The sequence below is a fragment of the Carcharodon carcharias genome, chromosome 8 (genome assembly GCF_017639515.1).
Source record: "Carcharodon carcharias isolate sCarCar2 chromosome 8, sCarCar2.pri, whole genome shotgun sequence".
Classification (NCBI taxonomy): Eukaryota; Metazoa; Chordata; class Chondrichthyes; order Lamniformes; family Lamnidae; genus Carcharodon; species Carcharodon carcharias.
This window is the reverse complement of record NC_054474.1, coordinates 79,161,080-79,187,631: the sequence shown is the minus strand read 5'-3', so window position 1 is coordinate 79,187,631 and position 26,552 is coordinate 79,161,080. Positions and strand designations below refer to the sequence as shown.

Genomic DNA, 26,552 nt, shown 5'->3' with positions numbered 1-26,552 from the left:
TTCCACATTCACATAAACTCTGGGTAAAGAAGTTTCTTCGGTTCCCTATCCTTTCTGGTTATGTTATAACCTCCAATATTTGGTTGGCATTCCTGTTCTTTAGTCATCTTTCGGTTATTCCTACTTCATCTAGTTCTTTGTTATAGGTTATTGTTTCCAGTTCCGCCGTTTTATTTTGGATGTTGTGTATGTTGCTATTTAGACAGTTTAGTTTGTCTGTAAGTAGTCCCTTTTCCTCTATTCTTAACTATCCTTTTATGGTTTTTCATAAACCGTATTTATTCCCTGGCCATTTATGTTACCCTTGTTCCTTACCTTTACCTAACTGGTATTCTTATTTCCTATTTCTTTCACCTTCAAACTTGCATCCTTTTCACCAGGCCCCAGTACTACAGCTCTTTCCTGTCCCAGTAGGTGTGCCAGTGCCTTGAAAGACACTAGTCTTTCAGCCGCATATTCACCTTCATGATCTGCCTATCCTTATGCCAGTAAGCATGTGGCTCAAGTAGTAATCCTGAAAATGCTATCCATGGAGCCCTTTTAAAATTTCCTTAAGAGTCTCCTTTCATCCTTTTCCTTTTGATGTCATTGGCCCCAACATGGACTATGCCAAGGTGGCATCATGACAACTGGATTGCTCTCAGTCTCATTCCACATTCCTTCCCAGTTTCTCTGAAATATCTTTTACTTTTTATGCTAGTAAAGGTCCTAGGATAGCTCTAGACTGAGGTCCTCCTAGACTGTCAGTTGCGACTGCATTTATATTTGCACAAAGCAAGCTGAGTATCTCTGTTACCACAAAAAGCAACATGCTTTCACTTTACACAGGCTCATTACATCTCAATTTAGGTTATGCTGTGGAAGAGTGAAATGATATCTATTCTCCTCCCTCACTACAACATACAACATAATAAACGCTGTAACACTGCAACACATTCTACACCAATACACTGTTTCCTTTCCTTCCTTCTTCCTAACTACCTAATTTTGGCAATTGGGAAGAAAAGAAAATCTGTGCAACTTTCTGAACCAGGTTTTTATACTGATTTTGTAGATTGGCAAAAGCACTGATCCTGGTACCTTCTTATCATCTCAAGATTTTTCACTTTTGCTATCAGAAAGCTGTTAAGTGCTCACAGGTAAATTGAATTCTCGCAGGTTCAGGTGAAGCATTAGTGGGTTTGATTCCATAAAGTACTTTAATATTAGTTGTAATTTTGTAACGTGTGGAACTGAATTTGGAGGGCGCAAGATTATGCTTTTAGTATGGGAGGTTATTTCAAAACTCAGAATAGGAAGTTTAAGCATCAACGGCGCAAAAGTAAGGAATAAAACGCTGTCATAATTCACAAAACATTAGTAGCACAACTTCATGATTACTGCAAATAAATCTCAGTTGTGTACAGAAAAATATTTTTAATAAACTACTCTATTAATGCTTTGGGTATCCTTTTATTTTCTAGCCCAACATTAGTGGAATGGATCCTCCGTTTGGGGATGCCTTTTGTAACCGCCCATTTCCAGACCAGGCCTTAACCAGTACAGATTTGTTGGGGAATAATTCGGATCCTGATTTCATGTACGAACTGGTAAGATTTGTAGTATACAAATAAATCAACAGCTTGTTTACTCTGGATGTTTCGCTTGCTACGTCCTAATTTTACTCTTTGTAGTTTTCTGTATTTTTTTCCGGTTGTCTTCCTATTTGTCTTGAAGGCACTAGCTTTTTATGGAGTATGGTTCCATTGATTTCAGACCCACTGTTAATATTTTGCACAGCTGGCCATTCTTCATATTTAGTTCTAGATGAGATGTGTTTGCAGGCTGTTAACCCTGAGAGCAAGATTACTATAAAGGCTGATTCTATCTACTCCAGAGTCCACACACCAGCATTTTCTAGTAGGGGTTATTGAATAGCACTGAGAGAGGGAAGTTTGTTAACGTTTTATTTGCCTATCTGATTGTGGGGTACCAAGACAAAAAGTCATGACCCTCCTGGGGCCCCAGCTGAAATCAGGCAGTTTAAAACAAATTGTGAATTAAATCTGCATTTTTCTTTTCTGTCTATATGCCAAGGTTTCTTTACCCACTAGGGTCAGCAATCCAGTTGTGAACAAACACAACCACAATCTAAGAATGCTGTGCAGAGTTGAATCTACCATATCTTCCAGCTGTAGTTAAATAGCATTCTGGTTACATTATAAAACTTATTTCTGTTGTCTGGGCAGGAGGGGAAAACTTACTTTGAGAATTGTTTTTGTTTTCCCCAATCTACATAATGCCTTGTTTTTAATAGAATGTTCTAATTTCTTTCAGGATCGAGAGATGACTTACACTCAGAGCTCAAGAGATGATCCTCTTACTTTGGGAGATTGTAAAGACATTGAAATTTTAGAGCCTTTAAATGAACTACTAGATTCGGATCCTTCCTATAATTCAAACTGGGAGCAGTGGGACACATGCTGGGAAGACTTGACAAAATACACCAAATTAACCAGCTATGACATTTGGGGAACTAAGGAAGTGGACTTCCTTGGGCTAGATGATTTTTCCAGTCCTTATCAAAACGAAGAGGTCATCAGCAGGACGCCAACTTTGGCCCAGCTAAACTGCGAAGATTCACAGCCTGTTTTAGATTCATTATATCATCCCGATTTATTGAAGAGTTTAAATCAGAACTCATTAACCTCTTCTTTGGCTGGGAAAAAACTTTCAGCAAATAGGGCAGCGCCACCAGTGTCATCTGCCAGAAGTCCCTGTATAGATGCGTGCTTACCTGAGACTACCCAAAAGGTAGCCAAATCTGTTTGTTCAAATGCAACCGTGGACATCAGCAACAAACTTCAGCCCCTTAACACCAAAATAGGGTCTGTTCTTGTGGATAACAAAGACTTTGTTAAAAAAGCTAAAGTGTGGATCAATCCCGCACCACTTGGTAAATCAACTTTGGGTGCTACCCAGGTTCACAGTGACTTACCAGATGATTCCTGTTGTAGTGATATTGGAACTGCAGTCAGGAAACTAGAGAAAAAGAGTGCAGAAAGTATTTACTCCAATAAAACACCCACAGTATTCAAAGAAGCCAATGACCTGAATACTCAAACTGAAACAGTCGAAATTTTATCACCACCTATCTCTGATCATACTCAGAAAAAGGAAGAGCACAATTATTCTTTGTTTGTTTCTGATGGTTTGAATGAACAGTCTCCTAGTATTGAGCAGGAAGCAGAAGATGATGAAGATGAAGAAGACGATGAGGACCATGATGAAGGATTTGGTAGTGAGCATGAGTACAGTGATAATGAGGAAGATGACGATGATGATGATGAGGAGGAGGAAGACAAAGATGATGATGTCAGTGACACCTTCTCTGAACCAGGTACTTGAGATTTATTGTGTTAAAACTGAAATAGTAATGTTTCATCCTTCACTAACTATGCACAGTATTTGCAACACCAAAGGCGGTCATTTGGCTCAGTTGGCCTGTGCTGGTGTTTATACTCCACACCAGCCTCCTCCAACCCTGTTTGATCTAACATCAGAACTCATGTACTTATATGTTCATTACTCATGCACTTTACAGCTTTGGGTTCAGATTATTGTCAAATTACAGAGTTTCCTCTTATTATTTGATTTTGGCACCCTGTTTCATACAGAGCCTATTGCTATTTTCAAAATAAATTAATAACTGGCGGAGGTTATTTAAAATATCGCTGAAATGCAAAGGAAATAATGGAGAGCAATATAATCAGATTCAGAAAGGTTTATATTTTTACGGTAACAGGATCAATCGGCAGCACATATGGTTTTATATAAGAAAAGGTAACACAAATGATATTTGGAGTAAGTAACCAAAATGGAGAATATATGTTATATGGCACGGTAATACAGTGTTGCTCAGCCGGTACTGGCTAAATGTAAGAAATGGTTGGCAAAGGTTTTTTTGTGCAATTGAAGTACCAGATGAGTACAAATAAAATGAGGTTGGTTGTAATTTTATATATCATAGAATTGTAAAAAGATTGCAGCATAGAAAAAAGAAACCTGGTCTATCTTGCTCTTTCCCCATTGCTGTGTTAATATTTTCCCTTCAAGTATATATCCAGTTCCCTTTTTCATGTTACTATTGAATCTGCTTCTACCACCTTTTCAGACAGTATATTCCAGATCACAACAACTCACTTTTTTTGTAAAGTTTCCTTATGTCACCTCTGCTTCTTTTACCAGTCACCTTAAACTCCTATCATCTGGTTATCGAACCTTCTTGAAACAATCACTGGAAACAGTATTTTTTAAATGCATTCATGGGATGTGGACATCACTGGCTAGGCCAGCATTTATTGCCCATCCTTCATTGCCTGTCAGAAGGTGGCGGTGAGCTGCCGCCTTGAACTGCTGTGGTCCATGTGGCGTAAGTACATCCTCAGTGCTGTTAGGGAGGGAGTTCCAGGATTTTGACCCAGCAACAGTGAAGGAATGGCAATAGATTTTCAAGTCAGGATTGTGGATGAGTCAGAATGATGGTGAGTTTCGATTTCTTTATTATGTTAAAAGCATTCATGATTTTGAAAACCTTTTATCATATCTTTATCCTAAATTTCTGTGCCTTAAGGAGAACAGCCCCAGCTTCTTCACTCTGACCACATAACAAAAGTCCTTTATTCATGGTACGATTCTAATAAATTTCTTCAGCACCCTCTGAAAGACCTTGGCATCCTTCCTAAAGTGCAGTGCCTAGAATTGAATGCAATTCCCCAGCTGAGGACTAACTAGCATAACTTCCTTGCATTTGTATTCTGTTACTCTTAAAGCCAAGAACCCTACAAATTGAGCAAAATATTGCAGATGCAGGTAATCTGAAATAAAAACAAAAAATGCTGGAAATACTCAGTAGGTCTGGTAGCATCTGTGGTGAGAGAAACAGAGTTAATGTTACAGGTCGATGACATTTCATCAGAACTGAGTAAAGTTAGAGATATAGGTATTCAAAAGTGAAAGGGACAAGGATAGAAAAAGAACAAAAAGGAAGATCTATGATAGGGTGGAAGGCAGGAAAGTTTAAATGACAAAAGAGTTGGTGGGGAATGGCCAAAGAAAGGAGTAATGGGACAAGTAAAGAAACAAAAAATATGCCTAGCTGTCAGGAATTTAAGTTTGTCAGTGTGATGAAAACAATTTATGTTTTTCACATTAATTCCATTGTATATCTAAAAGAAACTGCTCTTATCTATGTTCCTTGTCTGTAATGGTTGATGCTATTTTCTTATGGTGCTAGTTTCAGAGTGTCATCAATATTGTGTTCTCCTGTACAGGATTTGAAAATGACACTGTAGAAGATGTGAAGGATGCAGTAACAGGTGTTTCCAGAAAAAGGAGCAAAAGAAGATATTTCTGGGAGTACAGTGAACAGCTGATTCCACCACCCAAGCAAGATCGAATGTTAAAGCCTTCTGAATGGGATAGAGATACTTTGCCCAGTAATATGTATCAGAAAAATGGTTTACACCATGGTAAGCTGAAGGAAATTATAATTTAATTTGGGCCTTGCTTTCTGAATGATTGAAACCCAATATTTGAGCTACGTTCTCTGACAAAATACAAGTACAGTCTAGTCTGTTAAGCATTTGATTAATATGTCTGAATGTTTTATCTATTTACTTGCCAAATTGCACATTTTTCTTTAGTTCTTTATCCATGCACGGTAATATATTACATTACTAGAGCAGAGAAAAGGGGAAGCACTGATCCTTAGAAAGCTTCCAAAAGTTTTTCATCTCTTTTTGCTTCCATTACCGTACTTCCTCCTGTCCCATCATTATCATCACCACCATCAAATTCAGTGTCGAATTTCCTAATGAAATGTCATTGCTTTCTTGTGCTGAAGTGCTGAAAAATATCCTTTTTTCTGATGGAGAGAAGTGAGAGGATTCAAATTTTGTACAACCTTTTAGGTGTTTTCAAAAGAAATGCCAGAAAGTGTGACCCATCAGAGCATTTGCATCTTCTTCCTTTATGTAGTTTCAAGAGGTGCAACAATTGTCATTAACCTGCCATGTTGGAATCAAGGGATTATCAATCTTGGGATTTTGCCACTTTCACTTTTCCATGTGAGTGAATCTTGGAACTATGTTGAACAAAATCTTTTAAAAAAAAATGTTCAAGAACTCCATGAGAGGGGGTCTCGGGCATGGAGAGAAACCATTAGATTGTCCTTGAACATTCTTCCTTTAGTGTGCCAACTGAAATAATTGTGTATCAAGTCATATAGAAACATAGAAACTAGGAGCAGGAGTAGGCCATTCGGCCCTTCGAGCCTGCTCCACCATTCATTTTGATCATGGCTGATCATCCAACTCAATAGCCTGCTCCCGCTTTCTTCCCATACCCTTTGATCCCTTTTGCCTCAAGAGCTATGTCTAACTCCTTCTTGAAAGCATGCAATGTTTTGGTCTCAACTACTTTCTGTGGTAACAAATTCCACAGGCTCACCACTCTCTCTGGGTGAAGAAATTTTTCCTCATCTCAGTCCTAAATGGTCTACCCCATATCCTTAGACTGTGACCCCTGGTTCTGGACTCCCCCACCATCGGGAGCATCCTTCCAGCATCTACCCTGTCTAGCCCTGTTTGAATTTTATAGGTTTCTATGAGATTCCCCCTCATTCTTCTGAACTCCAGTGAATATAATCCTAACCGGCTCAACCTCTCCTCATATTGTCAGCCCCGCCATCCCAGAAATCAGTCAGGTAAACGTTTGCTGCACTCCCTCTATAGCAAGTACATCCGTCCTCAGATAAGGAGACCAAAACGGTACACAATATTCCAGGTGTGGTCTCACCAAAGCCCTGAACAATTGCAGCAAGACACCCCTGTTCCTGTACTCGAATCCTCTGGCTATGAAAGCCAACATACCATTTGCCTTCTTTACCGCCTGCTGCACCTGCATGCTTACCTTCAGCGGCTGGTGTTCAAAGACACCCATGTCTCATTGCACATTCCCCACTCTCAATTTATAGCCATTTAGATAACCTGCCTTCCTGTTTTTGCTACCAAAATAGATAACCTCACATTTATCCACATTATACTGCATCTGCCATGCATTTGCCCACTCACTCAGCTTGTCCAAATCACACTGAAGCATCTCTGCATCCCCCTCACAGCTCACCCTCCCACCCAGCTTTGTGTCATCTGCAAATTTGGAGATGTTACATTTAATACCCTCATCTAAATCATTAATATATATTGTGAATAATTGGGGTCCCAGCACCGACCCCTGTGGTACCCCATTAGTCACTGCCTGCCATTCAGAAAATGACCTGTTTATTCCTACTCTTTGTTTCCTGTCTGCCACTCAGTTTTCTATCCTTCTCAATACACTAACCCCAATCCCATGCGCTTTAATTTTACACGCCAATCTCTTAAGTGGGACTTTGTCGAAAGCCTTCTGAAAGTCCAAAAGACCATATCCACTGGCTCCCTGTCATCGACTCTACTAGTTACATCCTCGAAAAATTCCAGTAGATTTGTCAAGCATAATTTCCCTTTCATAAATCCATGCTGACTCTGTCTGATTCTGCCACTGTTTTCCACGTAGTCAGCTATTAAATCTTTTATAATGGACTCTAGAGTTTTCCCCACTACCGACGTCAGGCTGACTGACCTATAATTCCCATTTTTCTCTCTGCCTCCCTTTTTAAATAGTGGGGTTACATTAGCTACCCTCCAATCTGTAGGAACTGTTCCAGAGTCTATAGAATCTTGGAAGATGACCACCAATGCATCCACTACTTCTAGGGCCACTTCCCTAAGTACTCTGGGATGTAGATTATCAGGCTCTGGGGATTTATCCCATCAATTTCCCCAACACCATTTCTCTATGAATACTGATTTCTTTCAGTTCCCCCCTCTCACTAAACGCTATGTTCCCCAACATTTCTGGTATGTTATTAGTGTGCTCCTTTGTGAACACAGAACCAAAGTATATATTTAGTTGGTCAGCTATTTCTTTGTTCCCCATTATAAATTCCCCTGTTTCTGACTAAGGGACCTACATTTGTCTTCACCAATCTTTTTCTCTTCACATACCTATAGAAACTTTTACAGTTAGTTTTTATGTTCCTTGCAATCTTACTCTATAAAGCTATATAGCTGCTTGAATTATCCTTAACCTCAATATTACCTAGTTTATATCCAATATTTACGGCAGCAGCATATTTTGACTGTACCTGCACTGTGATACTACCTTACCACCACCATCCCCCCACACCCAATACAGACCCGACTTGAATATAAGGTGATATTGCTGTTAGAAGACTGTCTAATAGTGCACCACCACTTGATGCAGGGATCTCAAAGTGGCTAAGTTCTAAAGTGGGCTCCATCTCTCCTGGATTCTAATTGAGCGTTCCTTTTCAAGTCAAAATGGCTCATATAAAGCTGGGTTCAAAAGACAGGGAGCATATTAGAATATTTTGAAGTTATTTAAAAAGTCAACCTCTCCCAACATTCCTCTTTGCATTTTTACTGTGAAAAATCATATTGCCTTTTTGTATGAACAAATAGTTTGGAATGCAGGGGTAGAAAATGGAAACACCCAGGTCAAGAAATAAACTCATTCCCGATTAGGAGATTAGTTGATAATATGCCACCTTATGGTAAACACCTAAAAATGAATCCACGATTGAACCTGCAGCCTATGTATTATGTACCTACATATAACATAAGCATGGATCAAATTAGATAGACTCAAAGACATTTGCTGCACAGAAGGAGGCCATTCGGCCCATCGTGTCCGTGCTAGTCAACAAAGATCTGACTACACTAATCCCATTTTCCAGCGCTTAGCCCATAGCCCTTGCGGCTGTGGCAATGTAAGTGAATATCTAAATACTTCTTAAATGTTAGGAGAGTTTCTGACTCAATCACCCTTTCAGGTAGTGAGTTCCAGGCTCCCATCGCCCTCTGGATGAAAAGATTTCTCCTCAACTTCTACTTCTTACCTTAAATCTATGTCCCCTGATTATTGACCTCTCTACTGATGGAAAAAGTGCCTTCCTATCCATCCTATCTATGTCCCTCATAATCTTATACGCACCTATCAGGTCCCTCTCAACCTTTGCTGCTCCAAGGAAACAACCCCAGCCTATCCAATCTTTCCTCATAGCTCAGACCCTCCAGTCCAGGCAGCATCCTGGTAAATCTCCTCTGCACCCAATCCAGTGCAATCACATCCTTCCTATAATGTGATGACCAGAACTGCATGCAGTACTCCATTTGTGGCCCAACCAGCATATTATACTGTCCCAGCATAACCTCCTTGCTCTTGTATTCTGTGCCTCGGCTAATAAAGGCAGGTATCCCAAATGCCATCTTAACTGCCTCATCTACCTGCCCTGCTCCTTCAGGGATCTGTGGAAATACACTCCAGGGTCCCTCTGATCTTCTTTGCTTTCCATGGTCCTACCATTCATAGTGTAATCCCTTGCCTTGTTAGCCCTCCCCAAGAGCATTACCTCACTTTTTTTTGGTTTGAATTTCATTTGGCACTGCTCTGCCCAACTGACCAGTGCATTGATATTCTCCTCACTATTTACCATCCTACCAATTTTCGTGTCATCTGCGAACTTCTTGATCATACCTCCTACAATTAAGTCCAAATCATTTATATACATCACAAACTGCAAGGGCCCCAGCCCTGAACCCTGTGGAATCCTACCAGTCACAGGAATATCCCTCTACCACCGCCCTCTGCCACCTGCCTGTCAGCCAATTTTGGATCCAGCGTGCCACTTTGCCTTGGATCCCATGGACTCTCAGTTTCTTGACCAGTCTGCCATGAGGGACCTTATCAAAAGCCTTGCTAAAGTCCATATAGATGACCATCAAATACATTACCCTCATCAACATTCCTAGTTACCTCCTCAAAAAATTTGATCAAATTTGTCAAACACGATCTTCCCTTAATAAATCCATGCTGACTATCCCTGATCAATTCATGTCTTTCCAAGTGTAGATATATTCTGTCCCTCAGAATTCTTTCTAGTAACTCCCCCACCACTGAAATTTCCTGGTCTAACCTTTCCTCCCTTTTTTAATAATGGGACAACGTTAGCAGTCCTCCAGTCCTCTGGCACCTCACCTGTGGCCAGAGAGGATTTGAAAATTACTGGCAGGATCCCTGATATCTCTTCCCTTGCCTTCCTCAACAGCCTGGGATACATCTCATCCGGTTCTGTGGATTTGTCCACTTTTAAGGCTGCTAAACCCGCTAGTGCCTCCTCTCTTTCTATGTTAATTTGCTTTAATATTTCACAGTCATCCACCCTGAAGTCTATAGCTGCGTCATCCGTTTCCATTGTGGAGACCAACGCAAAGTATTCATTGAGGACTGTATCCACATCTTCTGGGTCAACACACACATTACCTCAATAGTCTCTAATTGGCCCTACTCTTTTCCTAGTTGTTCTCTTGCTCTTTATATATTTTAAAAAACCCTTTGGGTTTTCCTTTATTCTACCCACCAATGTTTTCTCATGCACTCTCTTTCCTAATTTCCTTTTAAGTTTCCCCCCTGCGCTTTTTATACTCTTCTAGGATTCTGCCGGATTGAGCCCTCGGTATCTGCCATAAGCTTCTCTTATTTTCTTAATCTTAACCTTTATGTCCCTTGAAAATCCAGGGTTCTCCGGACTTGGTCCCCCTTTTCTCTTTACAGGGACGTATTTGCCCTGTAGTCTCGCTATTTCTTCCTTGAATACCTTCCACTGCTCTGACAGTTATATCTGCCCACGTGGGCCAAATCGTATCTCATCCTAGTAAAATTAGCCTTTCCCCAGTTTAGAACTTTTATTCCCAGCCCAACCTTATCCTTTTCCATAACTATCCTAAATCTAATTGAGTTATGGTCACTATCTCCAAAATGCCCCCCTACTGATACGCCTTCCATCTGCCCCAGCTCATTTCCGAAAGTTAGGTCCAGAACTGCCCCCTCCCTTGTTGGACTTTTTACATACTGGCTAAAAAAGTTCTCCTGGATGCAACTTAAGATTTTTGCTCCCTTCCCACCTTGCACACTAAAACCATCCCTGTGAATATTTGGGTAGTTAAAATCCCCTATTACTGCCTTATTATCCTTACACTTCTCTGAAATTTGATTACATATTTGATCCTCTATCTCTCCCTGACTGTTTGGCAGTCTATAGTACACACCCAGCAGCAGTTTTCCCCTTTTGTGTTTTTCGCTTTCACCCATATGGCCTCATTTGATGATTCTTCCAAGATATAATCCCTCCTTACTGCTATAATTGAATACTTGATCAATATAGTGACCTCCCTTTTTTTTATTCATTCACGGGATGTGGGCATCGCAGGCTGGGCCTGCATTTATTACCCACCCCTAGTTGCCCTTGAGAAGGTGGTGGTGAGCTGCCTTCTTAAACCGCTGCAGTCCATGTGTTGTAGGTACACCCCACAGTGCTGTTAGGAAGGGAGTTCCAGGATTTTGACCCAGTGGCAGTGAAAGAATGGCGATATATTTCCAAGTCAGGATGGTGAGTGGCTTCGAGGGGAACTTGCAGTGGTGGTATTCCCATCTATCTGCTGCCCTTGTTCTTTGAGATTGTAGTGGTTGTGGGTTTGGAAGTTGCTGTCAAAGGAGTCTTGGTGAATTGCTGCAGTGCATCTTGTAGATGGTACACACTGCTGCTACTGTCGGTGGTGGAGGGAGTGAATGTTCGTGGATGTGGCGCCAATCAAGCAGGCTGCTTTGTCCTGGACGGTGTCCAGCTTCTTCAGTGTTGTTGGAGCTGCACTCATCCTGACTTGTGCCTTGTAGATGGTGGACAGGCTTTGGGGAGTCAGGAAGTGAGTTAGTCATCGCACTATCCCTAGCCTCTAACCTGCTCTTGTAGCCACATTTATATGGCTAGTCTAGTTCAGTTTCTGGTCAATGGTAACCCCCAGGATGTTGATGGTGGGGGATTCAGTGATGGTAATGCCATCGAACATGAAGGGACGATGGTTGGATTCTCTCTTGTTGGAGATGGTCATCGCCTGACACTTGCGTAGCGTGAATGTTACTTGCCACTTGTCAGCCCAAGCCTGAATATTGTCCAGGCCTTGCTGTGTTTGGACATAGGCTACTTCAGTATCTGAGGAGTCGCGAATGGTGCTGAACATTGTGCAATCATCAGTGAACATCCCCACTTCTAACCTCATGATGGAAGGATAGTCATTGATGAAGCAGCTGAAGATGGTTGGGCTGAGGACACCACCCTGAAGAACTCCTGCAGTGATATCCTCTCCTCTTCTATCCCCCTCTCTATCTTGTCTGAATACCCTATAACCAGGAATGTTAAGCTGCCAATCATGCCCTTCTTTTAGCCAAGTCTCACTTGTAGCTATGATATCATACTCCCACGTGCCTATCTGTGCCCTCAGCTCTGTCTTATTCCTCAAGCTCCTTGCTTTAAAATATATTCCATTTAGCCTTGCTAAACTTACTTTTTTCTTATCTAGCCTATATTTCCTCTGCCTTCCAGACTCACTTACCACCGTTTTAACTTCTAATTCCACCTCAGCTTCTCTTTCTTCTGAACTACTTTTCAGAATCCCGTTCCCCCTGCCAACTTATTTTAAATTCGCCCAACAGCATTAGCAAACCTCCCTGTAAGGATGTTGATCCCATTCCTGTTCAGATGTAACCCGACCAACTTGTCTAGGTTCCACCTCCCCTGGAAACGGTCCCAATGCCCCAGGAATCTAAAGTTCTCCCTCCTGAACCATCTCTCCAGCCACATATTCATCTGCTCTATCCTTCTGTTCCTGTACTCACTACTGCGCGGCACTGGGAGTAATCCGGCGATTACTACCTTTGAAGTCCAGCTTTTCAAGTTCCTACCTAACTCCCTAAAGTCTGCTTGCAGGACTTCATTTCTATTTCTTCCTAAGTCATTGGTCCCAACATGGACCACAGACCTCTGGCTGTCCACGGTCCTCCTTTAGAATGCCCTGCAGCTGTTCTGTGACATCCTTGAACTTGGCACCCAGGAGGTGACATACCATCATGGAGTCACATCGACGGCCGCAGAAGCGCCTGTCTGCTCCCCTCTCTAATGAATCCCCTACCACTATTGCCCTTCCACACACCACCACCACCACCCCCCCCCCGCCACACACACACACACACACACACACACACACACACACACACACACACACACACACACCAAGCAGCTGGACCATGGCCTTGGTTGTGGTTGGCCTCCACAGAGGAAACATCATTCTCACCGTTTTCCAAGGCCGAAAAACGGTTTGCGAGCGAGATGCACTCTCACTACCTGCCTGGTCCCCTTCTGTCTGGCAATCATCCATTCCCTCTCTGCTTGCACTTCATTAAGCTGTGGGGTGACCACGTCCTGAAACGTGCTATCCATGAACCCCTCAGCCTTGCGAATGCACCATAGTGCCCCCAGCTGCCGCTCAAGCTCCAAAACCCGGAGCTCAAGTTGCTTCAGTCGGAGGCACCTCCTGCACACAAGGTCATCCAGACCACCAGGAGCATCTAGGATTCCCCAAATAGAGCAGGATTTATGGGACTGAGCTCCCCAGACATATCTTAACTAAATAGAATATGGACCCTTGCTTTTATTTTACCCTTACTCCTATTTGAGTATAGACTAGATGCTGGATTCTCTAGATAGACTGGATCCTCTAGGTGCTGCTGACTGCCTGTCCCAGGGTCTTTCTCTTGCACTCTCCTCTAGGTGCTGGTGACTGCCTGCCCCAGGATCCTCCTCTCACACTCTCCTAAGAAAATAAGTTGCTCCTCCTTTAAGGCAGAGCATTCTTGAGGCCTGCAACTGTGTAGAGGGCTGGAGGTGGTGACTGCAGGATTGTGATGCTCTTTTGTCTTGGAGCATACTCTGGAGGTAGTCAGAGCCTGGGAGCCAGAATGTTTTATTTGCATGTCATTTAATATAAAAGACTAAATCACCATCAGCGTAAAGAAGCTTGATATTATAAAAGAAATGTGCGTGAATCATTAGGAGAGTTGTTGTCACTTGAATAAGTTGCAACAGTAATCGCTGAAGCAATCTGCTAACAGAATCTGCTAACAGAATCTGTAAGGACCTCTCTCTGCAACCAATTACACAAACGGTGATTGTTCATAATCCTTTTCATAATACTGGCTAAAATACCAGCGGGGGATTGTTCCAACAAGTAAGGTCTAACATATCAGATATGTGAGCGAAGGAAATTGCCCAAGAAAACTATACCCTTATTGTTGAGAAAATTTCCTTTCATGAGGTTAAGTTTTTTTCAGTAGGCAGCATTCCTAAGAGTTTCTGAATTTTAATGGCAGAGCCATTAAATCTGTTTTTGTTTGAAACCATTGGAACATTTCCTTGAGCTAGGCTGTTCATTTAGTTGCTTCCGAAAGAACACCAGAGATAGGAACAGGATAACATACGGATCCACTCATATTGGACCTATAGTACTTGAATAAATAAAACTAGAAAATGTTCAAGAAAGCTGAATTTTCAGGCTGTGTGTAAGGGAGACTGGCTGAGGGCCACAGGTGTCAAATATTTGAACAACTGCATTTATGTATAGTTTTTCAATGTGGAAAACATGTTCCAGAGATATAGAAAACAATGGACACTGAGCTGAAGAGGTAATATTCATAGGTGCGACCAAAGCTTGGTTACAGAGGTAGGTTCTGAGGGAGGGTCCTTTCGAGAAGAGGAAGATGAAGAAGCAGAGTAACTTAGGGGGGAAATTCTAGAGTGTGGGGCCAAAGAAGCTGAAGCCTTCTCATGAAGAATAATTGAGGCAAAGCATAAAAGAGAAAAACTCAGTAACAGAATGCTTCCAATTTATTTTTGTATTAACATCTAGAAGAATCACAGAGCACTTACAATTAATGGCAAACTTCTTTTAATTGCAGCCTCCTTCTACCTTTCCAAAGTTTTGATTACTTCAGCTCTGTTTCAGAATTGCAAATGATTTTGAAGTTAGTGTTAGGCATACTAAGGAAATGGAGATGTCACAGGATCTTCCTTTACAAAGAGTTTGTTGTGGATCTCACTGGATAGAGTATGCTTATTATTCATTTGTTTCAAGTCTTGTAGCTAGAATTTTACAGGTTAATGGATTGCAGAATTCTTGCAGGAGACTATTTGTGGTCCTTTGTGTTTGTCTATGATGCCCTTCATGATCAAAAAGCCAGGTAACTTTTACAGGCTAGACTCTCAAAGAATGACCACTTGAATAAAATGGTGAAAGGTTATTCATTCACAAAGTAAAATTTAGAATAGGCATTAAATAGGACAGTCTTCATTTCAGAGTCGCTTTACCACCCCTTTTTTAAAAAAAAGTTCAATCGAGATCCAATAGGATATTAAATTTTGAAATTAAAAATTTATAGGTTATATTTTTTGTTGCATTGCCATATAAATTGCCAACTAAATTATCTTTCAGGGCTCTTATTGAATTTCTTCTGAATTGATAAGAGTGACATTGCCAAATTGAGTATAAAAATATAGCTGCTGTGATGATTTAAACGTATTTAATTTTTATTCATCGGATGAGGACATCGCTGGCTAGGCCAGCAAATATTGCCCATCCGTAATTGCCCTTGAGAAGGTAGTGGTGAGCTGTTGCCTTGAACCACTGCAGCCCATGTGGTATAGGGCTACCCACAGTGCTGTTTGGGAAGGAATTCCAGGATTTTGACCCAGCGACAGTGAAGGAACAGTGATATGTTATAGTGAGTGGCTTGAAGGGGAACTTCCAGGTGGTAGTGTTCCCATGTGTCTACTGCCCTTGTCCTTTTAGATGGTAGAGGCTGTGGGTTTGGATGGTGCTGTCTAAGGAGGCTTGATGAGTTCCTGCAGTCCATCTTGTAGATGGTGCACACTGCTGCCACTGTGCATTGGTGGTGTTGGGGAGTGAATGTTTGCGCATGAGGTGCCAATTAAGCAGGCTTCTTTGTCCTGGATGATGTCTGGCTTCTTGAATGTTGTTGGAGCTGCACTTAGCAGGCAAGTAGGGAGTATTCCATCACACTCCTGACTTGTGCCTTGTAAATGGTGGACAGGCTTTGGGGAGTCAGGAGGTGAGTTACTTGGTGCAGGATTCCTAGCCTCTGACCAGCTCTTGTAGCCACAGTGTTTATTTGGCTAGCCCAGTTCAGTTTCTGGTCAATGGTAACCCCCAGGATGTTGACAGTGGGGGATTCAGCGATGGTAATGCCATGTCCTGGGGCGATGGTTAGATTTTTCTCTTGGAGATGGTCATTGCCTGCAACTTATGTGGTGCGGATGTTACTTGCCACTTGTCAGCCCAAGCCTGGATATTGTTCAGGCCTTGCTGCTTATGGACATGGACTGCTTCTGTATCTGAGGAGCAGCAAATGGTGCTGAACATTATATGATCATCAGTGAACATCCCCACTTCTGACCTAATGAGGGAAGGAAGGCCATTGATGAAGCAGCTGTTAGAGGTGCATTGTTGTATATTGTTAGAGGATGAACAAGATAGGGGTGAGGTTTATGAAAACAGTTTGCAATAGAGAAAGCTGAGGGTGAGAAAGCATTGTAGGGTGATCCTGGAATAATGAACAGTTTTGGCAGACGAGCAGAACCTGAAGGTTTCTTGCGTGCTCCAGCTAGATCTGGCAATGAATGGCTAAACTAGCTGTCCACCATAAATGTTCATGTCTGCATCTCTTGGACTTAAGGAAACAGATATAAGGGTTTTATCAGGGAGAATGCTTAGGATGAGAGAATTAGTGATAGTTTTAATAGGTGCTAGGGTACCAAAGGTGGGGTAGGGTGGGGGTTTGGGGGTGGGGGTTCGATTGAGCAGACTGTTAGCTGCAGAAATGTTGTGTTGAACGGAGGACCAAAGGCTCGTTATTTGGGATTTTGAAAATGCAGTCTTTTCTAGCAGAACACAGAAGAAAGTAAGGTTGGAAGTGGAAAAGGGGACTGAGAGTGGAGAGTGATACAAGGAAATGATCAGAGATGGCCTTACCTGTAATTGACATATATCAAGGCCATTTGCGTTGGTAAGGTCAAGTGGGTGGTCGTGAATCTATTTGGTGAGTTTATCTGGTGGAAGAGATTAAGGAAGGACAGGAGGTCGCTGAACTCAGAATATTGAGGTGGACGTTGAAATTCCTGGGGATGAGAAGTCACTTAGTACAGATGCCCAAATGCAGCAAGACAATATCCAGGATTGGGCTGACAAGTGGCAAGTAACATTTGCGCCACACAAGCGCCAGGCAATGACCATCTTCAACAAGAGAAAATCTAACCCCTTGACATTTCATGGCATTACTATCACTGAATTCCCCACTATTAACATCCTGGGGGGGGGCCACCATTGACCAGAAACTGAACTGGACTATCCATATAAACACTGGCTACAAGAGCAGGACAGAAGCTAGGAATCCTGTGATGAGTAACTCACCTTCTGACTCCCCAAAGTCTATCCACCATCTACAAGGCAAAAAAGTCAGGAGTGTGATGGGATACTCTCCACCTGTCTGGCTAAGTACAGCTCCAACAACACTCAAGTAGCTTGACACCATCCAGGACAAAGCAGCCCACTTGATAGGCACTCCTTCCACCACCGACGCATAGTGAAGCAGTGTATACCATCTACAAGATGAGCTGCAGGAACTCGGCAACACTCCTTTGACAGCATCTTCCAAACCTACAGGTGCTACTATGTAGTAGGACAAGGGCAGCAGTCACATGGGAACATGGAAGTTCCCCTCCAAGTCACTCACCATCCTGACTTGGAAATATATCGCTGTTCCTTCACTGTCACTGGGTCAAAATCCTAGAACTCCCTAACAGCATTGTGGGTACCTACACCACATGGACTGCAGCAGTTCAAGAAGGCAGCCCACCACCACCTTCTCAAGGGCAATAGGGATGTGCATTAATGCTGTCCAGTCAGTGATGCCCACATCCCATGAATGCACAAGAAAAAATGTTGAGGGAGGAAAGCTGCAAAGTTATCTTGGTGAGAAAATTGGCATGGTAATTGGGTGGGTGGTAGAAAACGAGTATTTTCTTTAAAAAAGTGCAAGGCAAGTGGGCAAGTTGAGGTGCTCAAAGGAGAAGATGCCTGAAGAGTAGGGAGGCCAACCACGGTGTGATGAGAGTCATACCACACATCTATAGTTTAAGTGGTTCTAAAATTGCCCTATTGGTTTAAAAATTGTCCTATTCTAAAGTTGTTTTTTGGAACTTTATACTTGACCATCGAAGTTAGAATTTTATATCAGCTTTGAATCAATTTCCTGAAAATGTTAGCTTATTATGGGAGGCTTTAATTAATTGCATTTGTTGCATTAATTGATTAAATAACATTGGAATTGTTAGATGGGGAAAAAAGCCCATGTTTCATTTAGTTTGCCCTCTACAATCCTGGTGGTGTAATCAATCTCTATCATTAATCTACATCAGTACCAGAAACGAAGCAAGGAACCACAGTGGTGGATAGCTTTGAGAGCCATAAGTCCAAAGTCACCTGTACCTCCCAAGCTTCATGCCATGCTTCCAATTGCTCAAATGCTGTATAGCAAGATGTTGTTAGTTTCATAGAATTGTGGTGAATCTGGATAAACTAATGGTATGTGTTCTTGTCAAAATAGGAAAATATTTAGTGAAGAAGTCTCGCAGGACAGATGTGGAAGATTTGACTCCAAATCCAAGAAAACTGCTACAGATTGGAAATGAACTCAGAAAACTAAACAAGGTGATTAGTGATCTGACACCTGTAAGTGAACTGCCATTAACTGCCAGACCAAGATCCAGAAAAGAGAAGAACAAACTAGCATCCAGGTAATGAAAAGAATTACAAACAGCACTGTGTATATACAGTGTATAATTGAAACCAATTCTTTTTAATATTTGTTATTACCAGAAATATGTTTCCATCTTAACAAAAAATGGATATCTATCCTCATCCCCTCAAAAATTAAATTCTATCCATTCTCTAGAAGGGTGGGTGGAGCTCTAATTACCTATTCCATATCTACCTACCCATTACCACTTTTTGTACAAAAAGGTGAAATGCTGCAATTTAAGTACAGCTCACCACATTTCGTTCTACCCACATGCAAAATTAACCCACCTTTCTCTATCTGAAAGTTAGATGTTTGGAAAAAGGATTTGTTTTGGACATGTTAATAAAAGCAGTTTTTCTAACATAATTGAAAGGTGAAACTCACTTTTTTTTTGTATTATCTTCATTGACACTCCACATACGCTACACATAGGTGGCCTATCCAACTGGGGAAATAAGAGGGACATTTGTCCCTTAAGATTTTAATGTAACTGTGTGATGCTTGCAAAATACAGGGGCACCTCCAGGCATCCATCTTCAGTTATTTTCCTCCCACCATTGACACCCGTTGCATTATGTTTGTTGCATCGCATAAGGAGTCTTCTCAATCAACAGTTTGTTTTTACTGCTGATAACCCACATTTCTTACCTATACTGAATTTTTTTTTCAAAAGTAAAGTATCTTGTTTAGCTGAATTTAAAATTCTACATCAGCTACAGAAAGTTCTTCATCAGCGAGCAGTATATATGTGGCATCCAGTGCTGTCTTGACCAATGTGTGAACTTTGGTTTACCCTACCATGGAAATACAAAAGAGTTTGCAGCATTATCATTCATCCAAAATACAGACAGGTATCAAGGAAGTTCAATCATTCGGTTTGACTACATTGGAAATCTCCTCATTTAACATATCTTGTGAGAAGAAAAAAATGGTACATAACAAAAGAACTGGAGCTTCATTTCAGACCTGCAAGTTTCTGTGAAGAATGCTACTAGGTCATTGCTAAGCTTTTCTTATTACTGCCCCAACTGAATTTCCTCAATGTGCCAGTTCCAGACCTGGAGTGTAGGATGACAAATGTATTACCATATAATACACTTGTACTGTCCATAAGGTTCATGTGCTCTCTGAAAAGAACAAGTCAAAGTGGAAGAAATATTGTAAGAGCTGACCGTAGAGAGTTGCTTTAAGGCACCTGATGCTATCCTACGTCACCATAGAAGGCTGGATATAAGAGGCGTTATCTTCCACTATTGGTTTGGAATTTGTGTTGGTCCATTCTAATGCTGAAGGAGTTGTCTTATGCTGATGCACACTGTCAAGAATAATCACGGACGTGCTAAATTTGCACTGTTAAACAACTGAAATCTTTCTGGAAACGAAACAGGAGAAACTCTGAAAGCCTGGGCATAGCAGGTAAGTTATTAAAACCACTCTCTGGCTTTGGGCCCAAAGGCAAACCTGTACAGCCAATTGAGCAACAGTATATTCTTATCTTCTATTTTCCACAAGGACAGAGGTGTTCAAACCTATTTGTGATGTCTTAAGCCAAGAGAAATTCCTTTTAACAAAAATATTTGTGTTATTACACTTGCTATCATTCAGAAAGCGTGCTGACGTGCAACCATCAACTTCTGAGATTCATTCTTCCGCAAGGCATCATGGATTGCTACAAAAATTACTTTTACTTTCAAATGTTAAGCACCTTTAGGATTTATAAGGTTCATTCAGCCTTCGCCAAAGGTTTATCAACATTCACCCAAGACAAATCCTGGAATTGAATTGAGACACACCCTTGGACGGTGAAGACTTTTCCTACTTTGGGAATCCTCCTCCTGGCAATAACTTGGCGCTGTATTGTTTTTCTTTACCCCAGATAGAGAAACCACGATCTGTGTTCCTTCTGTGCTCCTTTCTCGTGATTCATAAAGTAACACTAATAGCACCATACTGTTCTCAGAACCTCTAGCACTCTGAGCTTGTCTTCTACTTGAAAATTCATCTTATGGCTGTATATCAAAGCAAATATCTTGCAGAAAGGGGAATCATCTGAAATCTATCCTTAACCAGTTGACTATCTATGGATAATCTGATGTCTTTGGGATTAAACCCACCCAACCATTGTAGATCATTATGATTTCCCATAATCCTGTTAAAACTTTACAAGTGGAGATTTTAAAAATTCTGAACATCTGAAATATAATAGAAATAATTTTGTAATGGGGGAGGGGGCATCTTTGCAGCCTCACCATCCTCCTTTCTTGGAGCACAATGTAACCCCATTTTTGTGACTGCATTTGGATAGAATGCTGGACAGAGTGAGCAGTTTATCAAGAAACAGAAATGGGGTAATACCATTGCATGCTACGTGTCATACAACCATTTCACTTTGCAATGCACGTAGCTAGGCCTACCTTGAGTGTTCTCTGAGGAAAGCAACTTAACTCAATGCCTTGTTTTGTACGTGATGAAGATTGAAATCACAAGCAGCCAACTTACCTATTAGAGTTACACGCCATTAAACGTGATGATGATAAATACACTGTTACTACGTGCTACAGCCTGAGGGGGCATAAACAGCCAAACTCAAGCTTGGAGTTTGTAAAATATTGCAAATCGCTATTACAGTTAAATTAGGATTTGTTCTTTCATAATGTCCTATAGGTGGCAATCAAACTTGGCCAGGAAAACCTCCAAGTTTGTTTCTTTTTCCACCATCTCATCAACGCCTCCTTACCCTCCTGCACCCCCCACCCCGCCCAAAATGTTGATGAAGGGCCATAAGAATGCCGTTGTACAATTTTGACATTTCAGAGCCATCTTTGGCTCACCATTTTGTCTTTCAAATACTTGTATATCAAGGCCTAAGCTGTGATGACCATCGTGTAAATCCACTTTAGTTTTTCTTTGTCACTAATAAATGGGCTAAACTTATTTTCGACGACTCTTCTTCCAAGAAACTTAAATTGTCAACGACAGAATTTTGCTGTAATACATTTCAACATTTAGCACTTGCAATCTGCTAGGCTATTAACTATTTACTTCTGATCTTTAGATTTGGTCCTTTCTAGTGATAGCCTGGATGCTTATTTATGTCCTGGAACTGCTACATGAAGGACTTCAGCACAACTCCATGGAAATCTCAGCCTAAGCTATCTCTGCCTATCATTCCGTAGTGGAAGGAAACTTTTCGTAATGCGATTCCTTGAATTTTCTCCCCACATTAAGATCCCAACTAAGTGCTTAGTCCAAGCATGGGACCTTTATGCTGTATGACCTGATGCAACCACACAACCCCAACCCAGCCCCTTTTGAGCCTACGGCTACTGTAGATTTAAAGCTGCTGTCAAAGGACTTTGTTCCTAACTCTGTTCTCTGCCAGGAGTGTTGGTGAACTTCACGCAGTAGTAGCGGAGGCACAGCCCTGTAATTTTTTTTTTATTTTTTTTTCCCCCCAGTTGAATAGGCTACCTACCCTTGGGATGTGGAGTGTACCTTTTCAGAAAATGATGACTACATTATTCTAAAGGTGAGTAATAATCTTTATTCCAAGGAGATTCAGTTTTGATGATGTAGTATTTTTTAAACTATGTTTTATAGTGTAAGTTTGCATGCTATATTTGATTTTCATTGATAAAAGTTCTAAACACTAACATGCTTAATAAATAGAAGCTGCTTTTGGTTGGCTGAACAACAGTCTGAAGCTGATTTTGTTGAAACCAATGAGAGGAGATAAAAGTTCAACCAACATTTCAAAATGATGACTTTTTAACCAGAGACATTTTTATTTGTAGTCACATTTGGTTCTGTGCTGTATAATATGTGTAAAGTATGCATCTAAAACTGAAGTGTAGATCTCTTTTTATTTTCCTTCTAATTTTCCGCTCTTTTCCTCTGAAGACATTGATTTTCTTCCTGGGGTACTGGGGTCTGTAGATGCTATCCCAATGAATGTAGACAATGAGTTTCAACAAGCTATTCAACAAATGAGGGGAGGAATATTTCAGCTGTGGCTGATTCTGTTCTCATCTATGATTGCAGACAAGCATACATTAAATACAGATTGCTGGATATGAAGCAAGGGCGGGAACCAAGGTGATTTCCCTCTCCCTATTTAGAAAAAAGATTTGCATTAATGTAGCGCTTTTCATGACCACTGCAATCTCAAAACACTTCAAAAAAAGCACTTCTGAAATGTAGTCAGTGTTGTAATATAGGAGGGGAGGCGGTGGCGTAGTTATGTTATCCTTGGACTGGTATTCCAGAGAGCCACCTCTAGGGACCCGGGTTCGAATCCCACAGCAGATGGTGGAATTTTAATTCAATAAAAATATGGAATTTAAGTCTGATGCTGACCATAAAACCATTGTCGATTGTCATAAAAACCCGTCTAGTTCACTAATGTCCTTTAGGGAAGGAAACCTGCTGTCCTTATCTGGCTTACATGTGGAACATGTGACTCCAGACCCATAGTAAAAAGAGTTGACTCTTAAATTAATTCAATTAATGAGCCAGACCGATGGGCAATAAAATGCGGGCCTAACAGCGATGCCCACACCCCATGAGCGGATAAAGAAAAACACAGTAGCCAAGTTGCGCACAGCAAACTCCAACAAACGGCAATGTGATAATGACTGAGAGAGAAATAATGGCCAAAACAACAGGGATAACTCCCCTGAACCATGGGATCTTTTACATCCACCCAAGCACGTAGATGGGGCCTTGGTTTAATGTGTCATCCAAAAGACAGCACCTGCAACAGTGTATTGCTCCCTCAGTGCTGCATCAGAGCCTTGATTTCCGTGTTCAACCCGGAACCTTGTGACTCAATGGCATGTGCTACCAATTGAGCCACAGTTGACAATTGAGGCTAATTGTAAAAAAACATGGCTGATTCATATCCTAATCTATCCAACTGCCCTGGCTCCGCATCCCTCAATATCCTTGGCTAGCAAAAATCTATTCATAAGATTTAAAATTATTCATTTCTACTGCTATTCACATCTGCTTTTGTGTGTGGGTTAGTTCCGCGCTTATACCACTCTTTGCATGAAGTATTTGTAACTTCTGAATGGCCTGGCTCTGATTTTAAAGTTATGTCCTTAGCCTAGACTCTTCCACCAGTGGAAAAGTTTTTCTCTACCTATCCATTTCTTTGAAAATCCTAAAACACCTCGATCAAATCATCCCTTAACTTTCCATATTTCAGGGAATCTAAGTCTAGTTTACGGAATTCCTCATAATCTAACCGTTAGAACCCCGGTAATTTACTGTTGAATCTGCACTGGTTGTGTCCCAAGGCCAATATATCCTTTCTAAGGTGTGATGCCTAGAATTGTCCACAGTGATTTCACTAGGACTTTGTACAGCTGTTGCAAAACTTCTCCCTCCACTTTATATTCTAGCCCGCGAGTTATAAAGACTAGCATGCCATTGGCCATTTTTTGATTATTTTTATTTCCTGACTACTAAGATACATAAGATAAAATAAGGGTAGGCCATGTATACAGCCCCTTGAACCTCTTTTGCAATTCAGAAGGATCTGGGCTGATCTTTTGACCTCAACTCCAGCTTTCCTCTTGATTCCCATATCCCTTAATTTTCTTTCTGAAATATGCTTAATGACTGAATATTAAAGTCTGGGTAGAGAATTCCAAAGATTCACAACCCTATGAGTAAAGAAATTTCTTCCAATCTCAGTCCTAAGTAGTCAACCCCTTTAATTTTAACACTATGCCCTGGTTCTAGACTGTCCAGCCATAGAAAACAGTCTCAGCTCATCCATCCTGTCAAGTCCTCTCAAAGACTTGTGTATCAATGCGATTATCACAGAATCACAGTGCAGAAGAGACCCTTCGGCCCATCGAGTCTGCACCAACATCGAGTCTGCAGAAACACCTGACCTACCTACCTAATCCCATTTACCAGCACTTGGCCCATAGTCTTGAATGTTATGACATACTTATCCAGGTACTTTTTAAAGGATGTGAGGCAACCCGCCTCCACCACCCTCCCAGGCAGTGCATTCCAGACTGTCACCACTCTCTGGGTAAAAAAGTTTTTCCTCACATCCCCCCTAAACCTCCTGTCCCTCATCTTGAAATTATGTCCCCTTGTGACTGACCCTTCAACTAAGGGAAACAGCTGCTCCCTATCCACCCTGTCCATGCCCCTCATAACCTCTCATTCTTCTAAACTCTGGAGAGTATAGGATTATTCTGCTCAGTCTTTCATCATGGACAATCTTTTCATCCCAGGAATCATCCTATTGAGCCTTTGCACTATGTCCGAAGGCAAGTATATCCTTCCTTAGAACAGAAATCAAAGTCATATACTACTCCAAGTGTGGTTTCACCAAAGTCGTATACAATTCAGCAAGACTTCCTTAATTTTGTACTCCAACCCCCTTGCAATAAAGGCCGACACACCATTTGTCTTTCTAATGTTTGCTGTACCTGTACTTTGTGTTTTGTGCATAAGGACTCTTAAATCCCTGAACAACATTTTCTTACCATTTAAAAAGTATTCTACTTTTTCTATTCTTCCTACCACTGTGAATGACCTCACAATTGCCTCACATTATACTCAGTCTACCACCTTTTTGCCCACTCATTTAACCTGTCTGTAAACCCATTACAGACTTCTTGTGTCCACTTCACAATTTACTTTCCCAGTTAGCATTATATTGTCAATCTCTGCTTCCAAATCATTAATATAGATTTGAAAGAAAGGAGTCCCCAGCAATGATCATGCAACAGCCTGTCAAGCTGAATATGATCCAATTATTCTTTTTCTGCCCTTTAACTAATCCTCTATTTATGATAATATATAAACCCAGCCCCACGGGCTGGATTTTACCGTCGGCAAGTGGGAGCAGGGCCCACTCGCCGACATGTAAAATGACGCGCGGTGACATCGGGCGGAACTCCCAATGTCACCGCGCCCTATTTAAATTTTTAGGAAGGCGGGAATGCAGCAAAATCAGCTGTGCGCCCGCCGACCTGTCAATGGCCAATTGAAGCCATTGACGAGCAATTAAAGTAATTAGTGGACCTGCCCGTCCAACCTTAAGGTTGGCGAGCAGGCCAGGAGCCCCGGCGGGAAGTAGAAAAAACATGAAACTTCATCCACAGGCAGGATGAGGCTTCATGTAGAGTTTTAAAAACTTTAATAAAGTTTTTTTTTTGGAAATTATGAACATGTCCCAACTCATGTGACATTGTCATATGAAGTGACATGTAAAGGAAATTTTTTTTCTCTAGTTTTAATATTTTTGAAAGTAGAGGCGATCTCTCTGAGGCAGCACTTAGCCTCAGGGAGATGAGTGCGCTTTTTCGTGCGCATGCGCGAAACAGCGCACTCTCAATTTTAGGCATTTCCCCCCGCCTTAATTGGCCCGCTGATGTAAAATGGTGCCGTGCCTCTGATCCGGGGAGCCGATCGGAAGCGCACCCACCCATCAACGTCCCCCCCCACCCAACGGAGGGAAAATACAGCCCATGATAGTGTGCAACAACCTTCTGAAGCTTTATTGAATATCTTTTGAAAATCCAAATATGCTGCATACATGGTTCCTCTTGTCTACCCTGTTAGTTACATCATCAAAAAACTCTTAATACATTTGTCAAACAGAATTCCTTTTTCATGAAGCCATGTTGACTCTGCCTTATAATATGATTTTCTAAATA

At 41.4% G+C, this 26,552-nt stretch overlaps 1 protein-coding gene across 4 annotated transcripts in view; it reads left to right on the top strand.

Moving 5' to 3' along the window:
• crebrf (creb3 regulatory factor) overlaps nucleotides 1-26,552 on the top strand; it is a 70,886-nt gene that overhangs the window by 31,778 nt on the left and 12,556 nt on the right. For 3 of the 4 annotated variants that reach the window (XM_041193583.1, XM_041193585.1, XM_041193584.1), the window contains exons 3-6: nucleotides 1,464-1,589; nucleotides 2,317-3,379; nucleotides 5,313-5,510; nucleotides 18,670-18,859. In XM_041193583.1, the coding sequence (XP_041049517.1) occupies nucleotides 1,464-1,589; nucleotides 2,317-3,379; nucleotides 5,313-5,510; nucleotides 18,670-18,859 (1,577 nt within the window). Of the gene's footprint in view, nucleotides 1-1,463; nucleotides 1,590-2,316; nucleotides 3,380-5,312; nucleotides 5,511-18,669; nucleotides 18,860-22,322; nucleotides 22,394-26,552 lie in introns of all 4 variants that reach the window. The other variant, XR_005943792.1, reaches the window with a different exon arrangement.